General features: G+C 42.4%; 1 protein-coding gene across 1 annotated transcript in view; it reads right to left on the bottom strand.

Annotated features, from left to right (window-relative positions):
• Positions 1-20367, bottom strand: part of LOC126413116 (tetraspanin-2A) — a 316413-nt gene that overhangs the window by 10526 nt on the left and 285520 nt on the right. Inside the window, exon 3 of the mRNA XM_050083007.1 lies at positions 7548-7724. Within this exon, the coding sequence (XP_049938964.1) occupies positions 7548-7724 (177 nt within the window). The remainder of the gene's footprint in view (positions 1-7547; positions 7725-20367) is intronic.

Raw genomic sequence — 20367 nt, 5'->3', positions numbered from 1 at the left:
CAAGATATATATAGAATCAAAATATCAAATAAAATAAGAGAATTAAATAAAACTTAGGCTGTCACTTCTCTCGAAAAGTGGTAAGGGGTTGAATGTTACAAAAAAATTATTAGTTTTTTCCTATTGATTCTATTTTTTAATATCTGCTCTAAAGTCATGTTTTATTCAGACATTACGAACAGTCCCATCAATGTCGTGTGACTAGGGCCTCCCGTCGTGTAGAGCGTTCGACAGGTCCAAGTTTTTCGATTTGACGCCACTTCGGCGACTGGCCCGTCGATGGAGATGAAATGAGGATGATTAGGACAACGCAACACACAGTCCCTGAGCTGATAAAATGTCCGACCCATCCGGAAATCGAACCCGGACCCTCAGAATTGGCATTCTGTCACGCTGACCACTTTTTTTTTTTTTCCTAATGAACCGCTGCAGGAGCAGGACGACGGGTAGGGCAGGGGTCGACACCCGAAGCCTGGCCATCCCGCCGCCACGCCCAAGCAACGTGTTCGAGTTCGAGGATCGAAGGATCAGGAAGAGGATGGAGTGGGTTTGTCGATGTTGTTCTTTTTATTTATTTATTTATAATCCACTCAGCTGGCAGGGCGAACATTACGACCACTTACAGCCACAGGATGAAAATAGAGATTGCAGATTAGATTAGATTAGATTAGATTAGTACTTGTTTCATAGCTCATGAATACGACACTTCGTAATGATGTGGAACGTGTCAGGTTAATAACAGGTGTCTATACAAGATATTACACTACACAAAATATTACATGACACTCAATAATTTTTTTTATTTTCATTTTTTTTTTTTTTTTTTTTTTGGAGGTTGGGAAATTACCCACTTACTATATCCAAAAATTCATCTAATGAGTAGAAGGAGTTGCGATTAAAAAATTCTTTTAATTTCCTTTTAAATGCTATGTGGCTATCTGTCAGACTTTTGATGCTATTAGGTAAGTGACCAAAGACATTTGTGGCAGCATAATTTACCCCCTTCTGAGCCAAAATTAGATTTAACCTTGAGTAGTGAAGATGATTTTTTCTCCTAGTGTTGTAGCCATGTACACTGCTATTACTTTTGAATTCGTTCGGATTGTTAATAACAAATTTCATAAGAGAATATATATATTGTGAGACTACAGTCAAGATTTCTAGCTCTTTAAATAAGTGTCTGCAGGATGATCTTGGATGAGCTCCAGCAATTATTCTGATTACACGCTTTTGTGCAATGAACACTCTTTTAATCAATAATGAGTTACCCCAGAATATGATGCCATACGAAAGCAGAGAATGAAAATAGGCGTGGTAATCTAATTTACTCAGATGTATATCGCCAAAATTTGCAATGACCCCAATAGCATAAGTAGCTGAACTCAAACGTTCCAGCAGATCCTCATTGTGTTTTTTCCACTTCAACCCCTCATCAATGCATACACCTAGAAATTTTTAATATTCTACCTTAGCTACCGATTTCTGATCGAAGTCTATATTTATTAATGGGGTCATTCCATTTACTGTGTGGAACTGTATATACTGTGTTTTGTCAAAGTTTAATGAGAGCCCATTTGCAGAGAACCACTTACTGATTTTCTGAAAAACATCATTTACAATTTCACCAATTAACTCTTCTCTGTTGGGTGTGATAGCTATACTTGTACCATCGGCAAAAAGTACCAGCTTTGCATCTTCGTAAATATAGAATGGCAAGTCGTTAATATACATTAAGAACAGCAGAGGACCCAAGTCCGAACCTTGCGGCACCTCATTCTTGATTGTTTGAGAAATCACCAGTTTTTTGCATACTATGTGAACTGTTTATTTCAACTTTCTGCATTCTTCCAGGTAGGTGTGATTTAAACCATTTGAGCACTGTCCCATTCATACCACAATACTTGAGCTTATCTAGAAGTATTCCATGATTTACACAATCAAAGCCTTTGATAGATCGCAAAAAATCCCAACGGGTGACTTCTGGTTACTCAGAGCATTTAATATTTCATTAGTGAAAGTATATATAGCATTTTCCGTTGAAAAACCCTTCTGGAAACCGAACTGACATTTTGTTAAATCTTTATTTTTACAACGGTGTGAAGCTACTCTACAATACATTACTTTTTCAAGAATTTTGGATAAGGCAGTCAGAAGAGAGATTGGGCGGTAGTTGTTGACATCAGACGTATCCCCTTTTTTATGCAGTGGTATAACAATTGCATACTTCAATCTATCTGGGAATATACCCTGCTTCAGACAGCTATTACGTATGTGGCTAAGAATCCAACTTATTTCTTGGGAACAAGATTTTATTATCCTGCTGGAAATGCCATCAATCCCATGTGAGTTTTATTCTTGAGAGAGTTTATTATCTTCCTAATTTCCGATGGAGAGGTGGGTGGAATTTCAATTGTATCAAATGGTGTGGGTAAGGCCTCTTCCATTAACTGCCTTGCTTCTTCTAATGAACATTTAGATCATATTTTCTCTACAACATTTAAAAATGATTATTCAAAATGTTTTCGCCTTCCGGCTTGTTGTTTATCAAGTATCCATTCACTTTAATGGTGATGCCGTCATCCTGCACTCTTGGTTGTCCTGTCTCCCTTGTAATAATATTCCAAATTGAAATGATAATTAAATGGACACCCTAGCTGCAAACAGGCGTTGATGTACTTCATTGGTGACATGTTGAAAATGTGTGCCCCGATCGGGACTCGAACCTGGGATCTCCTGCTTACATGGCAGATGCTCTATCCATCTGAGCCACCGCGGGCACACAGGACACTGCGTCTGCAGGGACTTATCCCTTGCACGCTCCCCGTGAGATCCACATTCCCAACATGTCCACACCACTACATTCGTAGTGCGCCTAACAGATGTTTGCCCATCCTACTCATTACTCGTGGCAGATTAATCTACCAAGTCCCGTACGAGTTATGGCATATCGTTTGCGTTCGCACAAGAAGGTCAATGGCCGGGAAGCCATATTTTTTAACTATATATGACGGTAGTATCTGTTCCCGAAAGAACAGTTACCGTGGATGACCATGCAGCTTTGCTAGAAATGAAATGATAATTAAATGGACACCCTAGCTGCAAACAGGCATTGATGTACTTCATTTTCAACATGTCCCCAATGAAGTACATCAACGCCTGTTTGCAGCTAGGGTGTCCATTTAATTATCATTTCATTTCTAGCAAAGCTGCATGGTCATCCACGGTAACTGTTCTTTCGGGAACGGATACTACCGTCATATATATTCCAAATTGTTTTGATTTTGTTACCAGAGGTATTAATCTCAGACATGATGCACATGCTTCTGGACTTTTTAATAACCTTTCTTAATGTAGCACAGTAGTTTTTGTAATATTTGTCTGTTTCTGGGACATTACTCTTTCTTCTTGTTAGATACAGTACCCTTTTGTGGTTACAAGATATTTTTATTCCTTTACTAAGCAAAGGTTTTTTGCGTAGTTTCTTATAATTAGATTTAACTACTTTCTTGGGGAAACAGTTTTCAAATTCTCTTACAAGCGTATCATGAAATAAGTTAAATTTTAAATTAGCATCAGGTTCCTTGTACACCTCATCCCAGTCTAACTGCTGAAGATTTTCTCTGAAGTTTCTAATTGTTGAGTCATTAATTGAATGCACAACTTTGGAGGGTAGTTTTGAATTACTGTAACTAGTTGAGCATCATGATCAGAAACCCCATTCTCAACAGGACAAGAGTTTATGTTTTTAAACCTATCTTGGTCTATAAAAGTGTTATCTATCAATGTGGTGCTGTCCTTTACTACCCGAGTAGGAAAATTAATGACAGATGTCAAATTGAAAGAACCGAGCAAGACTTCCAGGTCATTCTTCCTATTACACTCTTTCAATGAATCAACATTGAAGTCCCCAGAGATAATAATATGCTTTCCCCTATCTGACATAGCACACCAAGGCATCCAAGTTTTTCAGGAATAAATGAAAGTTTCCTGAATGGGACCTATACACTGTTATAATTATAAAAGAGCCCTCCTTCAGTTTAAGTTGACAGGCACATGCTTCTATATGTTGCTCTAGACAAAACTTTTTTGTATCTAAGCTTTTCACACAGTGATAACTTTTGACATATGTGGCAACTCCTCCTCCCACCTTATTCTCTCTACTCATATGTGCAGCTAGTTTATAACCATTGATATTTACCTTTTCCATATCAGACACAATGTGATGCTCAGACAGGCTTAGTATATCTATTACCTTATTAGATTCAATGTCATCCAAACAAACCAGGAAATCTCTGCTAACTGTTTCCAAGGAAGAAAACAGGATAAAAGCATATACAGATTCAGGAAGCAGACCAGCAGTTGTCAATTTTTGTCATAAACTATGAACTAATTGTTAATTTTTGAGTTTCCTACTTGCATGATGTCACAATTTCATGTGACTCTTTCCGTTTTCAATCTGTTATCAAAACAGAGCGTTTTACATCATTGTTATCGCGGTTTTTAAAATACTTCCCGGCAAGTGATAGTGCCACTCTGTAATACAACCGATGGGTCATATTGACCAAATGGGGCGAGCCTGCGTAACAACAGACACGCTATCGTCTTAGCAACGCTATATCAGTTCTTATGCCATGTGTTCGTTGTTCTGTTCTAACTGCTGGCGCTGTTATTAAAATAGCAATTATCGCTCTTCCCATTTTCTGTAACAAACCAGTATGCAAGTAGAATATGAGGACTACATCCCTTCACTATTCTTCACTCTAGCAAATTCCTGATCAGCCCCATCTTTTGCTATGCCAATGTTGCGTTGACATCCGACACACCCTAGTTCTATAAGTCTCTCCAGATCCTCGAACGCCATGCTTTCCGCCTGACTTTCTACATCCGCTTACCTTCCCCCCAAAAGGATTCGTTACCAACTCATCAAATTCCCTCCTCTCCTCTCTCACATAGAACACCTCCGGACAATCTACGCCATCAGCAAACTCCACTCCATTAATCGTGTCGTCGTGTACCTCTCCAATTTTAAGGTGCTGCCACGCCTCTGCCTACACATCCCATCAACGCTCGACCTGCACACCCTCCACATCCTCTCCCAACGAAATTTCAACCATCTTCCTCTCTCGGATCATGAACTCCATCCCAAAATATAACCCTCCACTCAACTCTGAATTCATCCCACCTCTCCACCTCCCTTCCCGCCCAGAGGCTCCCTCTTCCTCCTCTCCCCCTTACCCCACACCTCTTCTTTCTCCTCCTCCCAGTCGCTACCCACTCCCTTTTTGTTTCAAATTCACAGATCCCAATGCCATCCACCCCTCTCTCCCCGTCCCTCAATAACCAGCCCTATCTCCCTGTCATTGACACCTCTTATTAGCCCTCAATTCCGATCCCCACCACTCATCTCTCTTCCTCTGTAGCTACTTTCCCTTTCGTCTACCATCACAAGGTAGGTCCTTTTGACTTTCGGTGAAAGTGTGCAGTGCTCTGTTTTTAACTGTCAGTATCTCTTCTGTGTCGTTCGGTGTTGTTCCAGTGTCTTTTCGAGTGTTTTTAGTATTCTTCAAGTGGTCCTTAAACTCTGCTGTTCGACCATTTTTTACTACTGCTTTCAACTATTCGTTCAGCCAGCCTGGTTACGTTAGTCTTTCATTATCGTCATATTTCGCCACTATCTTAAAATCACTGTCTTCATGTTTATATGCCAGCGCTTAAGTGCGTATAGTCCCCTGCCTGAAGAGCTGGTATTGGAGTGGGGAGCGATGAAATCACAGTATAAACAACAAAAAGCCTATAAACACGTTTTCCAGCAAAAATATTTCAAGGTATGTAAATGTAGTCCCAAATCAGTTTCATTTAATCTTGAACAAAGAACATTTTCCTCAAATATTACATCATAAATCGTGATAGGTGATGTTTTCCATGTGTATGAACTACGTTACAGACCAGGATATGACAGCAATGTCTGTCGAAACCGGTTGCCGAAAACAAGTTTTATGCGATCTTGCTACAGAGAGACTTTTAGCAAGTAAAACAGATCCTTCTTAGTCATTTCTCAACATGAGTGAAACCGGTAATTAAGAAAGGCAGGAGTGGGTTACGATTGTGGATGGAGCCCGAATCAATTACTATTGGTTTGCTTTGCAATTTCACTCATTTATTTTAATAAATAATTTTTGAAAACAAACCAGTGAGGTCGCAATCAGGCTTTTAAGGCACGTAACCACAATTACGGTTGAAGGCCTTTAACGCGAAAAATGGCAATTATTTCAAATTTAACAAATACATAAAATTCAGACAGCAAATAATTTCTAAAAACAACCCAATGTGGACGCAATTAGAATTTTAAGGCAAGTAACCACTATCATAGCTGAAGGCCTTTAATGCCAAAATGGCAATTATAAAATAATTTAACAAATATACTGTCAAACAGCTAATGGGATGGCAAAAGTTAATTACAAAAAATACAACAGATCCCCAAACAGGTGAGGCAAATGATGGTAACTTAATAACACAATAATAAAATAATACACAAGGGACAGTGACAGACGGTGCTCCAGCAATCGACCTCTGAGTAGGTCACACCAAAACCACTTTCGCAAGCGAAGAGAGAATGGCATCCAAGGTTTGCATTCAGATCACAAGATGGTAACTCAGACTAGTGGCAGTCTAACGAGCGACTAATGATAATCTTGGTGAGGCTACCTCACGTCCAACAAGCCCATGCAAAGATTTAAAATCAGGCCAAAGCAGGATCCGACAGTCTGGACCCCGCCCGCAGAATATTGTGCTTAGAGCGCCAGGAACAAGAAGGAATTACTATCACCAAGGTAGAAGAATCGCCAACCAATCAACAAACACAACTGTTACCTCACCCAAGGAGTACGTTGAGTAACACCCGTGGCCCAAAACCTCAGGACAATAAAACCACAGTCACAGGAGAATCGCGAGATTTCACAATGTTGAAGGTTTATCTAGGCGAATTGAAAACGCACTCAAGCTTGCAGGATCCGGTTCCGACGAGGTCGTGCCCCCTCGTGACCACAGCCCTTCGATGCGGCAGTGCGTACACGCCCCCAGCCGTCTCGCCGTGTTGTCGCTCTGTGCTGACCTCGCTGCTCCTGCGACCCCAACCGAACTGCCACACTCGTACCACACGGAATAAGCACGAGGTCGTACCAAAGATAGGGCAGCGGAACTACATATCGATAAACGCCGCTGCTGCAACTAGCCGACAGGCAACGCTTACGAAACTGAGAGGCACCAGTGAACATAAGAAGAAGACAAAGAACGCAACCATGCCCACTAAACGATACGGTCTAGCAGAAACCTAAACACGGCACCAACGTGAGCCGCAGCACGGCTCAATAAAAGAAAATTCAGTCTAACTTTAACGTAGTCCAGGGTTCGGAGTACAGCTTGATCCGAATTAATATTTTGTGATAATCCATGATCGGCTCCCTTTAAACCGGAATTTAGAAAAATGACAGCTTCAGGAAGTGTGTGTGTGTGTGTGTGTGTGTGTGTGTGTGTGACGGTGTACTCACGTTTTCCTGGATCATGTGCAGCGTGGAGGCGCTCCTGGGGTTGTTGGAGTCGGCGATGAGCGACCGCATGGCCTGGCGGATGAGCGGCTCAATCTTGGAGTTGATGGTGCTGAAGTCCAGCAACACGGCCGAGCCCGCCATGCCCAGGATGAAGCCGAGCACCTGCGTGGCGATGAACTGCAACACACCAAACAGGCCGCCGTCAGCAGGACGGTTCGCGTAGGGAAATGAAACATCTCGGGTGAGGATGTCTTAGGTGACTATATTAAGTTTGGCTTCGGGAAAGGTAATGGCAGCAGGGACTCATTTCTGTCGTTGCTGTTGATAATGGACGCAAGACCGCAGAAAAACGAAAACCACTTCGTAGAATTTGTCTATCGACAAAAATCGGTCGACAATGTAAAGCAGGGATCCCCAAACTATTTTGGACAAGTGACCCCTTTTCCAAAATGATCTGTTACCTCAGATCCCCATGGTCAAATTACCTACTTTTAAGATCAACCCCCTTATTCATAATGCACGAACTTGTCCACACAGACTTGCCGAGTTTTTCATCTTGTACGAACTTGAGACTTTACATTACTACAACAATGCTATTTCCTACAAAAATATTAATTATTCTTAGTACACTTAACATGACATAAACAATACAGTACCTACCTATCTTCAAAGTTTTAAATAAGAACTTGTGTTAATTTAATAGGGGTCGATTTTTAGACCTCGTCGACCCCCAAAATCAGTTTTCGTTTACGTCGACCCCTAAGAAACCGATATCGACCCAAGGGGTCGTTATCGACCACTTTGGGAATCCCTACTGTAAAGTTTAAGTGCTAATTTCCCGAAATAATCAGTAGCGAAAGTTGGGTATTATTCAGTATTTATACGATCCAGGTAAGAAAAATAAAATTGCAAGAACGAAGTCCTCGGAGTAAAACGGATGTATGACGGTGTTGCAGTCTTTCACACTTCTTGTGTAATCAGTGCATGGAAGAAGCAATTACAGATATAATAGGTAGGTTCAGAAGTGTGATGTCAATTAACTTTGCTGTTGTCTATCAGATCTTTCTGCAGATACTTCCCTATGTACTTTTTGAATCTCCTTTACACAAAAAGAACCTATTAGGTAACTGTTGTGAGAGATACATGTCACAATAATTATTTGCTTTTTTAGTTTACTCACAGCGACTCTGAACGTTTCAGGTGACTGTTTTAGTTAGTTCCTACAAAAATTATTGGCACTACAAACTGTTATAGTATACAAATTTTTCGAAACTCAATTTTTTTTTACAATTTCGTGTATACGACCACCACGCTTTTTGTAGCCTGAACTGTCAGTCCTTGCTGGCAACTTATAGTTTCAATCTCAGTTTTATTACGATCCAGGAGGCCGTACTTTGATTCGATTTCAACATTGCTGCTGACTGTTGGTGCTGGTAAATCGTTGGAACACTTTTTTAGCATTTGTAATTGGTTGCTTTGTTACTGTTGGTTGTAAACAGAAAATGTTTTGCTGAATAAATCGCCTTAGCAATATTTTATAGTCTCATCATGTAGGTGTCTACATACGAGGGTCACTACACAAGAAATGCACACTAATTTTGTAAAAATATAGTTTTCATACCGCATGTGTGAAAGTTTTACACTGTATAGATACATCCTTCCTGATTGTTTTCAAACTTAGTTCAACCTGTTCCCGTGAGTGGCGCCGTCACAGCATGTCTTCAAGACGGCTGCTACACTTGACGTTCGTCAGAAGCAACGTGCTGTCATAGCATTCCTGTGTTGTGAAAACGAGACAGTGGGAAACATCCACAAGAGGTTGAAAAAGCTGTATGGATACGCTGCAGCCGATCGCAGTACAGTTAGTCGGTGGGCAAGCAGGTTATGTGATGAAAGTGGGCACGGCAATATTGAGGATTGTCCTCGCAGCGGCAGGCCACTTACTGCACACACTCCAGACAATGTGCAGAGGGTTAACGAATTGGTGACTGCTGACAGACGTATCACTGCGAACGAATTGTCACGCTACGATGGGATAGGGGAAGGAAGTGTTTGCAGAATACTGAAAGTGTTAGCGTTAAAAAAGGTTTGTGCCAGGTGGATTCCCAGGATGTTGACAGTGGCTCACAAAGAAACAAGAAACACGGTATCCAGCGAACATTTGGAACAGTACGAGAATGGTGGCGATGAAATTCTTGGAAGAATTGTGACAGGTGGTAATACATGACTCCATCATTTTTTACCAGAGACGAAGATGCAATCAATGGAGTGGCATCATGCAAATTCATCCAAGAAAAAAAAATTCAAAACCACACCTTCTGCTGGAAAAGTTATGGCTACAGTGTTTTTCGACTCCGAAGGACTCTTGCTTGTGGACATCATGCCAAGTGCCACCACCATAAATTCTGATGCATATGTGACGACACTGAAGAAACTGCAAGCTCGACTGAGCCGTGATCGACCACATCGGCAAAAGCAGGATGTTTTGCTGTTGCACGACAATGCACGGCCACATGTCAGTCAAAAAACCATGGAAGCGATCACAAAACTCGGATGGACAACACTGAAACACCAGCCTTACAGTCCAGACCTGGCTCCATGTCACTATCATCTCTCTGAGACACTAAAAGACTCTCTCCGTGGAACAAGGTTTGAAGATGATGGCTCCTTTGTACACGCTGCCGCACAGTGGCTCCAACAGGTTGGTCCAGAATATTACCGTGCAGGTATACAGGCGCTGGTTCCAAGATGACGTAAGACAGTTGAAATGGATGGAAATTATGTGGAGAAATGAAAATATTGTTCCTAAAGGATATATCTACACACTGTAAGACTTTCAAACATGTAGAATAAAAGATGGATTTAAAAAAAAATAGTGTGCATTTCTTTTGAAGTGACCCATGTGTTTATTGTCTAGGTTAATGTCATTACCTTAATATTTATTGTGGGTTAGAGCCAACCTTCTTATTATAGAGTATCTTTTATTTCTTTATTTCAGTATATTTTTATTATAGGATCTCAGAAATTACTCTCTTCAAACAAACGCTGACCTTCAGAAATTGGTTACTGCTTAGGTTTTTATCGTGTAGGGGTACTGCGTTTTAGTTTTAACTTTATTCACTTTACAGATAATACAATCTTACAAACTTTGAATATTTGATTAGTGATCTGATTTATCTCCAAAACAAGATTCAGAGCTGAATATATGGCGCCAAAATAGTATTTACCTTCACTAAATTAACTTCGTGTAGTGGAGCGTAAATAGCACTAATAAGATGTATCATTAGTCTAGTAACAGCCGAAGAGATTGGAAAACGCTACAGCAGATTTTTCGCGATATCATCCTGTGTTTTTGTATGAGTGACAGACGTATTCTAAAGGACTTTGTACTCCACTATTGTCCGCTTGTGCAGCCCGCCGCAGTTCGTACGAAACGTGGCCTCTGTAGCAGCATTTGTCAGTCTCTCAGTATACAAGCTCTCTAATGTAAGATGTTTACTTTAGGTCGTTTGTTGATTACTATAACTCGTCGAAAAAATTTAAAAAGCACCTAACCTGCTATATGTTGAAACATAAAATATAGCCTACGTGTACAAAATATTACATAGCAAAAATGCATTAAAAAACATCAAATGAATCTACACAATGAATTTCTGTTCCAACTTGAAACATACTTCAACTCTACAGGACGAGAGTATCAGTCTAAACGTACAATACACACAATACAGTAATAATCCTAAGATACAAAAGTACTGTGATGTGCATAACGTCTTAGTGTCGCTGGCCTATCGCATTCGTTGACCCCAGATACAATATGCATTATGTTAAGACTAGACTAACAAGGGAAAGTCCCCACCGCACCGCCCTCAGATTTAGTGGTAAAATGGCCCAGAGGATAGGCCGCCAAAATCTGAGCTCAGATCAAGCATGAACAGTAGAAGAAGGTGTAATGAACAGTGAAAAGAGAAGCAGAATAGAAACAGTGAACGGTCCAAGCTCACGATGTGCAACATGGGGCGAAACTCCAGAGTCGCGGTGTCGTGGTTGTGTGGTTATGGTGTTGAACTGCGAAGCAAGAGATCCGGGCTTAAATCTCCATCGTGCCCAATTTTTTTTCTTTTTTTCACAAAATTATGATCTTCTTGTTCGGTCATTGATGTGTCTGTTCTCCTTCTATACTCTTGGGAACTGTCATACTATACATTCGTTGTAGAATGCGAGTCGACATGTAGTAAGAACATACACTCCTGGAAATGGAAAAAAGAACACATTGACACCGGTGTGTCAGACCCACCATACTTGCTCCGGACACTGCGAGAGGGCTGTACAAGCAATGATCACACGCACGGCACAGCGGACACACCAGGAACCGCGGTGATGGCCGTGGAATGGCGCTAGCTGCGCAGCATTTGTGCACCGCCGCCGTCAGTGTCAGCCAGTTAGCCGTGGCATACGGAGCTCCATCGCAGTCTTTAACACTGGTAGCATGCCGCGCCAGCGTGGACGTGAACCGTATGTGCAGTTGACGGACTTTGAGCGAGGGCGTATAGTGGGCATGCGGGAGGCCGGGTGGACGTACCGCCGAATTGCTCAACACGTGGGACGTGAGGTCTCCACAGTACATCGATGTTGTCGCCAGTGGTCGGCGGAAGGTGCACGTGCCCGTCGACCTGGGACCAGACCGCAGCGACGCACGGATGCACGCCAAGACCGTAGGATCCTACGCAGTGCCGTAGGGGACCGCACCGTCACTTCCCAGCAAATTAGGGACACTGTTGCTCCTGGGGTATCGGCGAGGACCATTCGCAACCGTCTCCATGAAGCTGGGCTACGGTCCCGCACACCGTTAGGCCGTCTTCCGCTCACGCCCCAACATCGTGCAGCCCGCCTCCAGTGGTGTCGCGACAGGCGTGAATGGAGGGACGAATGGAGACGTGCCGTCTTCAGCGATGAGAGTCGCTTCTGCCTTGGTGCCAATGATGGTCGTATGCGTGTTTGGCGCCGTTCAGGTGAGTACCACAATCAGGACTGCATACGACCGAGGCACACAGGGCCAACACCCGGCATCATGGTGTGGGGAGCGATCTCCTACACTGGCCGTACACCACTGGTGATCGTCGAGGGGACACTGAATAGTGCACGGTACATCCAAACCGTCATCGAACCCATCGTTCTACCATTCCTAGACCGGCAAGGGAACTTGCTGTTCCAACAGGACAATGCACGTCCGCATGTATCCCGTGCCACCCAACGTCCTCTAGAAGGTGTAAGTCAACTACCCTGGCCAGCAAGATCTCCGGATCTGTCCCCCATTGAGCATGTTTGGGACTGGATGAAGCGTCGTCTCACGCGGTCTGCACGTCCAGCACGAACGCTGGTCCAACTGAGGCGCCAGGTGGAAATGGCATGGCAAGCCGTTCCACAGGACTACATCCAGCATCTCTACGATCGTCTCCATGGGAGAATAGCAGCCTGCATTGCTGCGAAAGGTGGATATACACTGTACTAGTGCCGACATTGTGCATGCTCTGTTGCCTGTGTCTATGTGCCTGTGGTTCTGTCAGTGTGATCATGTGATGTATCTGACCCCAGGAATGTGTCAATAAAGTTTCCCCTTCCTGGGACAATGAATTCACGGTGTTCTTATTTCAATTTCCAGGAGTGTATTACTGTCGCAAGTAAATGTGATAAATAGTGAGAGCAGGAGAGATGCTTCATAGACCTCTCACAGAAATGAAAACAACAAATAAACAGTTGTGAATTAAGTTACAATAAAGGACTTCAAGAGCCAAAACTTACAAAACGGAATGCATGAGTCATTACATGTGGTACTTGGTCAGAACGAGTAGGAGGTACGTACGTACATGGAGGTCGATTCCTCACTCCTCACTGTAGCAAACGAACGTTGCACCACGACACAGACCCAGATTCGAATACAGCGAACAGATGCGTCAATGACAGGACAGACAGTTCGTAATTTTGTGGAGAAGAAAAAAGTAGCATGATGGATATTTGAATACGGATCTCCTCCTCCGGTGTTCAGTACCGTGACTACATAACAACGACGCCGTGGCACTTCCAAGTCGCTCGATGTTTGTTGTACATTACCTATTTCTATTTTGCTTCTTTTTTCACAGCTCAGCATAGCTTCTACCTGATTCCATATTTGATCTGTGATCAGATTTTGACGGACTATCCGCATGGCCATATCTCCACTTAAACCAAGGAAGGAAGGTTGGGAGCTTCCCTTGTGAACGGAACGCAGCACGACAGAGCTCCATTCAGTACATCACATTTGAACTGCAGCAGAACGTAGCAAGAGCTGTTTGTAAAACGATCAGCAACTTCAGAGCAAAGTGGACGAAAGTGCTATGGTTGTCATGGTACATTCTTTGGTAAGCGAGGGAGAAGATTATGAGTTTATATATGTGAACTTTAGAATAGCGGTGTGGGGATTTCTTCATGGTCAGTTTTAAAAAGAAAACTGGTTACAAATGCTTTGAATATACCAGTCCCAAACGAATTACCAGGCGAACCTAACTCCTGACCTTGAATTTACTAGTAAAGTGAAATAAAAGAAAGGTATAGCTGAGGAAAAGGGCGTATATGTTATCCTGTGCAGAACGTACTTAGGTCGACTGTCTTAAACATTTATGAAGTATTCGTTTGTCATGGTATGAAGAAGACATCACGTGCTTACAACGTACGGTCTATCTAGGAAAATTTTGTGCTTAAGCACGAAGTTTAATCACCTAAAAGTAACTTAGGAGTGGGAAGGATAATATAAATCCCATATCGTCATTATTACGACTATGTCTAAAAAATTTTTGAGACGTAAACGTTAAGCATTTGCTTAGCTATGCTTACAACGCATGAACATCTTATTGACTTAGCACACAAATGGTCATAATGAACTTACGAACAAGTCTACATCTAATCTGTAACATCCGGTAATACAGGCCATATAAAATAGATGGTCATTATTCAAGATTAGTATATTTGACCTGAAATGGTGTAGAATCAAGTCAACATAAACTAATGCACATGCCTGATTAAGCTTCATGATGAAGAAAGAGGGGCCGAGGCAGTTTCAGATCAGTTTTTACAGTCTGACTATAATTTATGGATTTGTAGTTTTAACTTGACGATGTCCACTAAGGACAAACGGTAGTTACTTTCATTCTGAAGAAGGTTGGGTTATCCCGGCTGAAACCTAGGTAAATCTAGGTAAACTATGCAACTGAGACTGTTGGTTTTTAAAATTAATATTTATACAGTTGCTGACAGGGCCGGGAAACGTTGAAAATATTTATATCCGTATGCAGCCCATCACGAAGTGTCTTTTACACAAACATGACTTTATTAAAAACGTAACACAAAATTAACTTTGTCTCTCCCGTACTATACACAGTACGGATACTGGAGGTAACGGAACTCGTCGGCTTGCCGGAATTGACAGTAAACGAATGAAAATCCAAGGAAAACGAGCACCGTTTATTCAGCCATCGTGTGCGGTTGACAGTTTGTGGATCACAGTGTCCACCAACAGTGAATGTAAGTTAGCACAACGGAACTGTAATAAAGTTATCATATTTAGAGTACGGGTACATGTAGTAGGGCTCCTATCGGGATGTCACTCTCTGTAGAGTTTTTAATAATGAAATGTTTACGTGTATGGGACACTGCGATACGTGTTGAACGGGTATTGAGAAGAGGAAGTGGATTACCGAATAATGAATACAGAGTGCTGTGTAAAAAAGGGACATGTTGCTGTTCATATCTTCGTAACAACATAATTACAAGAAAGTCAGTCTGATTGAAATTACTTGGTCGTTAATACGTCACGCGTTGGAGCTTGTTTCCTCCCATCAGAGCGCTCAAGGTCACAGTTGAATCGTTCTCCAAATTGCCACAACAACTGGTCTCCTCAATTCCAATTCCTTGTCCAGCATTCGTTCTTGTTTTTGGACTACGAATCGTTGGTCTGGCTCTTGTTTCAACATACATGCTAAGCACACCACACACACACACACACACACACACACATACACACACACACACACAACGATGCTAATGAAATACACACTTCTCGCACACAGCACTAACTAAGCACTACAGGATATTTCCGCATGAGATGTGATTGAGCGTCACGTATGCCGTTATCACAACCACAGAGATCGGCTTGCGTTAGATAACCTTCGCACGACATTGCGTGACACTGAGCTTTTTAATGCTGCAAATCGTCACTGGGAATGGGTGATTACAGTCAAACATACAACAATGTACTTCACTGTTGTACTTCAGCGTTATGGTTACCGAATCAAGCTGAAATGCTGAAGGTGATGGGTTCGAGCTTCGTGAACCATCGAAAATTTTTGTTGAATTTCTAAATATAATCAAAAGAGTTTGATTACCATTTTTATCCAGTTAACTGGTTAAAATATTTATTTAAATTCTAATTCCTTGCAATTTTAATCATCGTATTGACTTCGTTCTTACTTTTCTGCCACCATTCTTTTTCGTCTGGAATCTGCCTGTGACGTCTATAATTTGCAAACGAGGGCCACTCATTGGTTGTGGTAAAGCGCAGCTAGTTTTGCCAGGGAGCGGATAGTTCCAGGTAATCAATGATAGCAAGAAATTAGTTTGCTGTTAGCGCTGAAACTGAGCTTTCCCTGTCTTAAGTTTGCTCGTAGAGGTTAGCTGTATTAACCGTGAAAGAAGTAATGATGGTTTTAGTTCTGCCGCAGACTGTTGACTAATGCTTTCTTGGGTACATCACACATCACGAGGTTGTGGTTGACTTAGGATATAAGATTAGATTCAGGGCTGCAAAACGTGTCCCCTGAAGCAGTACAATCATAGGTCACTTAAGATAAATTATCAAGTAATTTTTAACGGACTATAGTTAGGAAATTTTGGAAATTTGTCGTAAGGTCTTATGGGATCAAACTGCTGAAGTCATCGGTCCCTAAGCTTACGCAGAACTTAATCGAACTTAAACTAACTTACACTAAGGACAACACGCCTCCGACAGGCGGGAGCCCCGCTTACAGTGAAAAAGCGCCCCACACCGCGCGGCTACCACGAGCTGCAACTATAGTTAATGTTCTCATTGTAGGTAAACATAATTTCCTTCATACGTTTCTCGTGAAATATTTGACAGAGGGAAAACGAGACTCCCTAGAAAGTACACAATGGATTCTTTTATCACTGCGAGATCTAGCTGAAAAAATGGCTTAAATGTGATTGATCGCCGGCCGCTGTGGCCGAGCGGTTCTAGGCACTTCAGTCCGGAACCGCGCTGCTGCTGCGGTCGCAGGTTTGAATCTTGCCTCGGACATGGATGTGTGTGATGTCTTTAGGTTAGTTAGGTTTAAGTAGTTGTAAGTTCTATGCGACTGACTATCTCAGATGTTAAGTCCCGTAGTGCTTAGAGCCATTTGAACCATTTTTTGTGGTTGATCAGGGAAATTGATGAAGACTTAAGTTAGAGATTTGAGAGGAACTCTTAGCCGAATTTTCATAGTCAAAAGAAGGGTGGGAATTGGAAAAATGGGGAGTCAAATTGAGTAGGGTGAAGTTAATTTTTACAAAAACAGCTTTAAATGCTGAACAATAATGAGGATAATTAGGAAAAATGTAATTAGAGATTCGAGGAAACCATTTTTCCTAATTTTCATACCCAATGGAAGAGTGCAACATGGACAAATGGGTTGTCAAACTTACCATTCTAATGTGCAGCATACCAAAAAGGGTCAATTACTTGAAATTAATCAGGGTAATTAAGAAAAACATAATTAGTGATTCGAAGGAAAACATGAAACATTTCACAAACAGCTACTGATAGCTATCTAAACAAAGTACCTAAAAATTCAACTCTTAAACATCAAAGTGTTTTTGCATAAAAGCTATATTCATCTGACATTTAACCCTCAACAACAAATTTTGAATGAAAGGTAGTTTTGAAAAATGATCATATGTTTTGTGAAATGATTGGTGTAAAAGTAAGAAATACAATGTCCAGTCACACCGCATACGGTCGATTTCAACGTGCAATAACAACTCACAGACTGCAGGTGGGAGCACTAGCAGTGCAAGGTATTAAAGCGTGCCGTTGGGACGCGGGAAATAGTGCAATCGTTGTCTTTATGTGGAAACGGGGCCGGCCGAAGTGGCCGTGCGGTTAAAGGCGCTGCAGTCTGGAACCGCAAGACCGCTACGGTCGCAGATTCGAATCCTGCCTCGGGCATGGATGTTTGTGATGTCCTTAGGTTCGTTAGGTTTAACTAGTTCTAAGTTCTAGGGGATTAATGACCTCAGCAGTTGAGTCCCATGGTGCTCAGAGCCATTGCGGAAACGGGGCCATTTATCTGATGTCCCAAAGAGCATGATCATTGGCCCTTGGACCAAGGGTGGAAGCTTTTCAGAAATGGCCAAGTTTTTAAACTGTTCGCGTAGCGCCATGTTTACAATGTACCATTCATAGCAAAATGGTACTTTCCGAAACCAGCGACGTGGCAACTGTGTGATGCGTCACAGGCCATAGGTGAAACGTGTAAACTGCAGTCGCGGAGACGTGTACGGGCGTATAGACGTTCAGCCGTTGAATACCAGACCACCCAAACGAACCAAGGGGCTTACAATGTCTTCTCAATGACCGTTCGGCAAACATTGTGGTGTATAGACTCCCTCAGTTTGTGCGCGGTTCGTGTACTCATGTTGATCGCTGTTAATAGGCGAATAACGCTGGAATTTACACGCCAATATCGGAACTGGTGGTTCACTGAATGGCGACAGGTGACGAATCACGTTTAATGCTCCGTCAGACACGTGGCAGTAGGCGTGTATGGCGAGAAGCGTCTGAAAGCAAATAGCCTGCAACAATCGAGGGATTATTACGGGTGACCTCGTAATTCTGGAAGGCACAATGGACCACCACAAGTATGTATCTGTCCTCGGGGACCATTTCAGCCCAGACATGCAGTCTGATTTCCTCCGGCATGAGGGCATCTACCAGCAGGTCAATGCAATGTGACACGCCTCAGAGCGTACGCACGTAGTTCGAACAGTACCATGATTAGTTTACTGTACTCCGCTGGCCATCAAACTTCCCGGGTTTAAATGTAACCTAGAATGTGTGGGTCCATCTGACTCGGGCTGTTCGCCCCATGGATCCTAAGTCGAGAAACCTAGCGGAAGTGGCCACGGCACTGGATTCAACATGTCTTCACTGACTGTCTTCCTGCCGCAAAAGGTGATTACCGAGGCTTTTCACAGGTGGACACATAAAAGTGACTGGACAGTGTATAACAGATAATGGGAAGATAGTAACATATGACACGTTTGTGAGTGGTGCTCGAAACGATGTACAGGAAATGACGTACCGAATGAGAACTTAAAGTTCATCTTAGATTATTACAATTTTGTACTGTACTAGACTATATTTGTCTTGTGGATTGTATAAACCGTGCAGTATTATTTGCTGTATATGATATCGAACACCATTTAAAGACGCGTCAAATAATTCTCTAATCTGCTTTATTTCTTATTTTTACAAAGGTATTGTTGTGACTGAGAATTCGCAATTTTTCACAACACAACTTTTACTGATGTAAGTTCACAATGTTGATGACTGAACATACAACCGAAAGGTAACAATAAAGAAACAAAGTCTCCTAACTGAGATAAATAAAAGTTCACTTCTTATTTTCCACAAAGGTTCATGGTAACACACTCTTACACTAGTAACAGTCCAATTCCGAGACGAAGACGTAATCTTCGACTGTTGCAGTACACGTGGTAGGCATCCAGCGTGAACTGAACCGCGGGATTTATTTTTCCTTTATTGGATTTCGATTCCCCCCAAAGGGGGCGGGCTGACAGCAGCTAAGTACGCCGCTTTTCAGCATATAGAATTTTTAAAAAATAAGAATATAAGAAACAATAAAAAGAGGCGATAACACGGTGACGTAAAATGTAAAAACGGCGGAAAATTGTGGAATGTTAAAACATAAAACTAATGGTGGACGATGATAATAACAGGAAGCAGACAGGGAAAAAGTAGACAGGCAATTAAAAAAAACACGGCGACAGTCTGGATTATGTTCGCAACAGATATAAAAAAGAATCACACCCTGCGACAGCATGATGTCCATTCGCAACACTTCGAAAAAGACGCACAACACTTAACAATCACTAGGAAGACTGCACTAAAAGGTCGAACTTCGGGCCTGGTTCTAGCCCCTAAATAGCTGTCTCCAGCCAAACAGATTTCGGCGTAGTGATACTTCCTGCAGACCGTGGCTCGAGCTCCCCCTGCAGGAAGTAGTGCTCGGAGTGTCTGTTTCCATTATCTTGTTTGTAAATAGCCGGTGTTTACCATGGGGCTTTTGAGTACACCTTTGAGCACAGACAACCTGTGGTGTTCCGTGGGTTGCCGGGCCTCAGGGGCTACCTTGTCTCCGGTATAACATGTATTACCACAAGTGGTCCGCCCCAGTAGCTGAGTGGTCAGCGTGACGGATTGCCGTCCTCTGGGCCCGGGTTCGATTCCCGGCTGGGTCGGAGATTTTCTCCGCTCAGGGACTGGGTGTTGTGTTGTGTTCATCATCATTTCATCCCCATCCGGCGTGCAGGTCGCCCAATGTGGCGCCGAATGTAATAAGACCTGCGATATGGCGGCCGGACCTGCCCCGCGAGGGGCCTCCCGGCCAATGACGCCAAACGCTCATCATCATCATCACCACAAGTGGAAATTCCTTCAAACCGCTGTCACGTACGACAACATTAAATGCAAGTAACAAGCCATACTAGTTAC

Source organism: Schistocerca serialis, chromosome 7 (genome assembly GCF_023864345.2).
Source record: "Schistocerca serialis cubense isolate TAMUIC-IGC-003099 chromosome 7, iqSchSeri2.2, whole genome shotgun sequence".
Taxonomy (NCBI): domain Eukaryota; kingdom Metazoa; phylum Arthropoda; class Insecta; order Orthoptera; family Acrididae; genus Schistocerca; species Schistocerca serialis.
The sequence above is the reverse complement of the archived record's forward strand: the minus strand, read 5'-3'. Positions and strand labels throughout refer to the sequence as shown.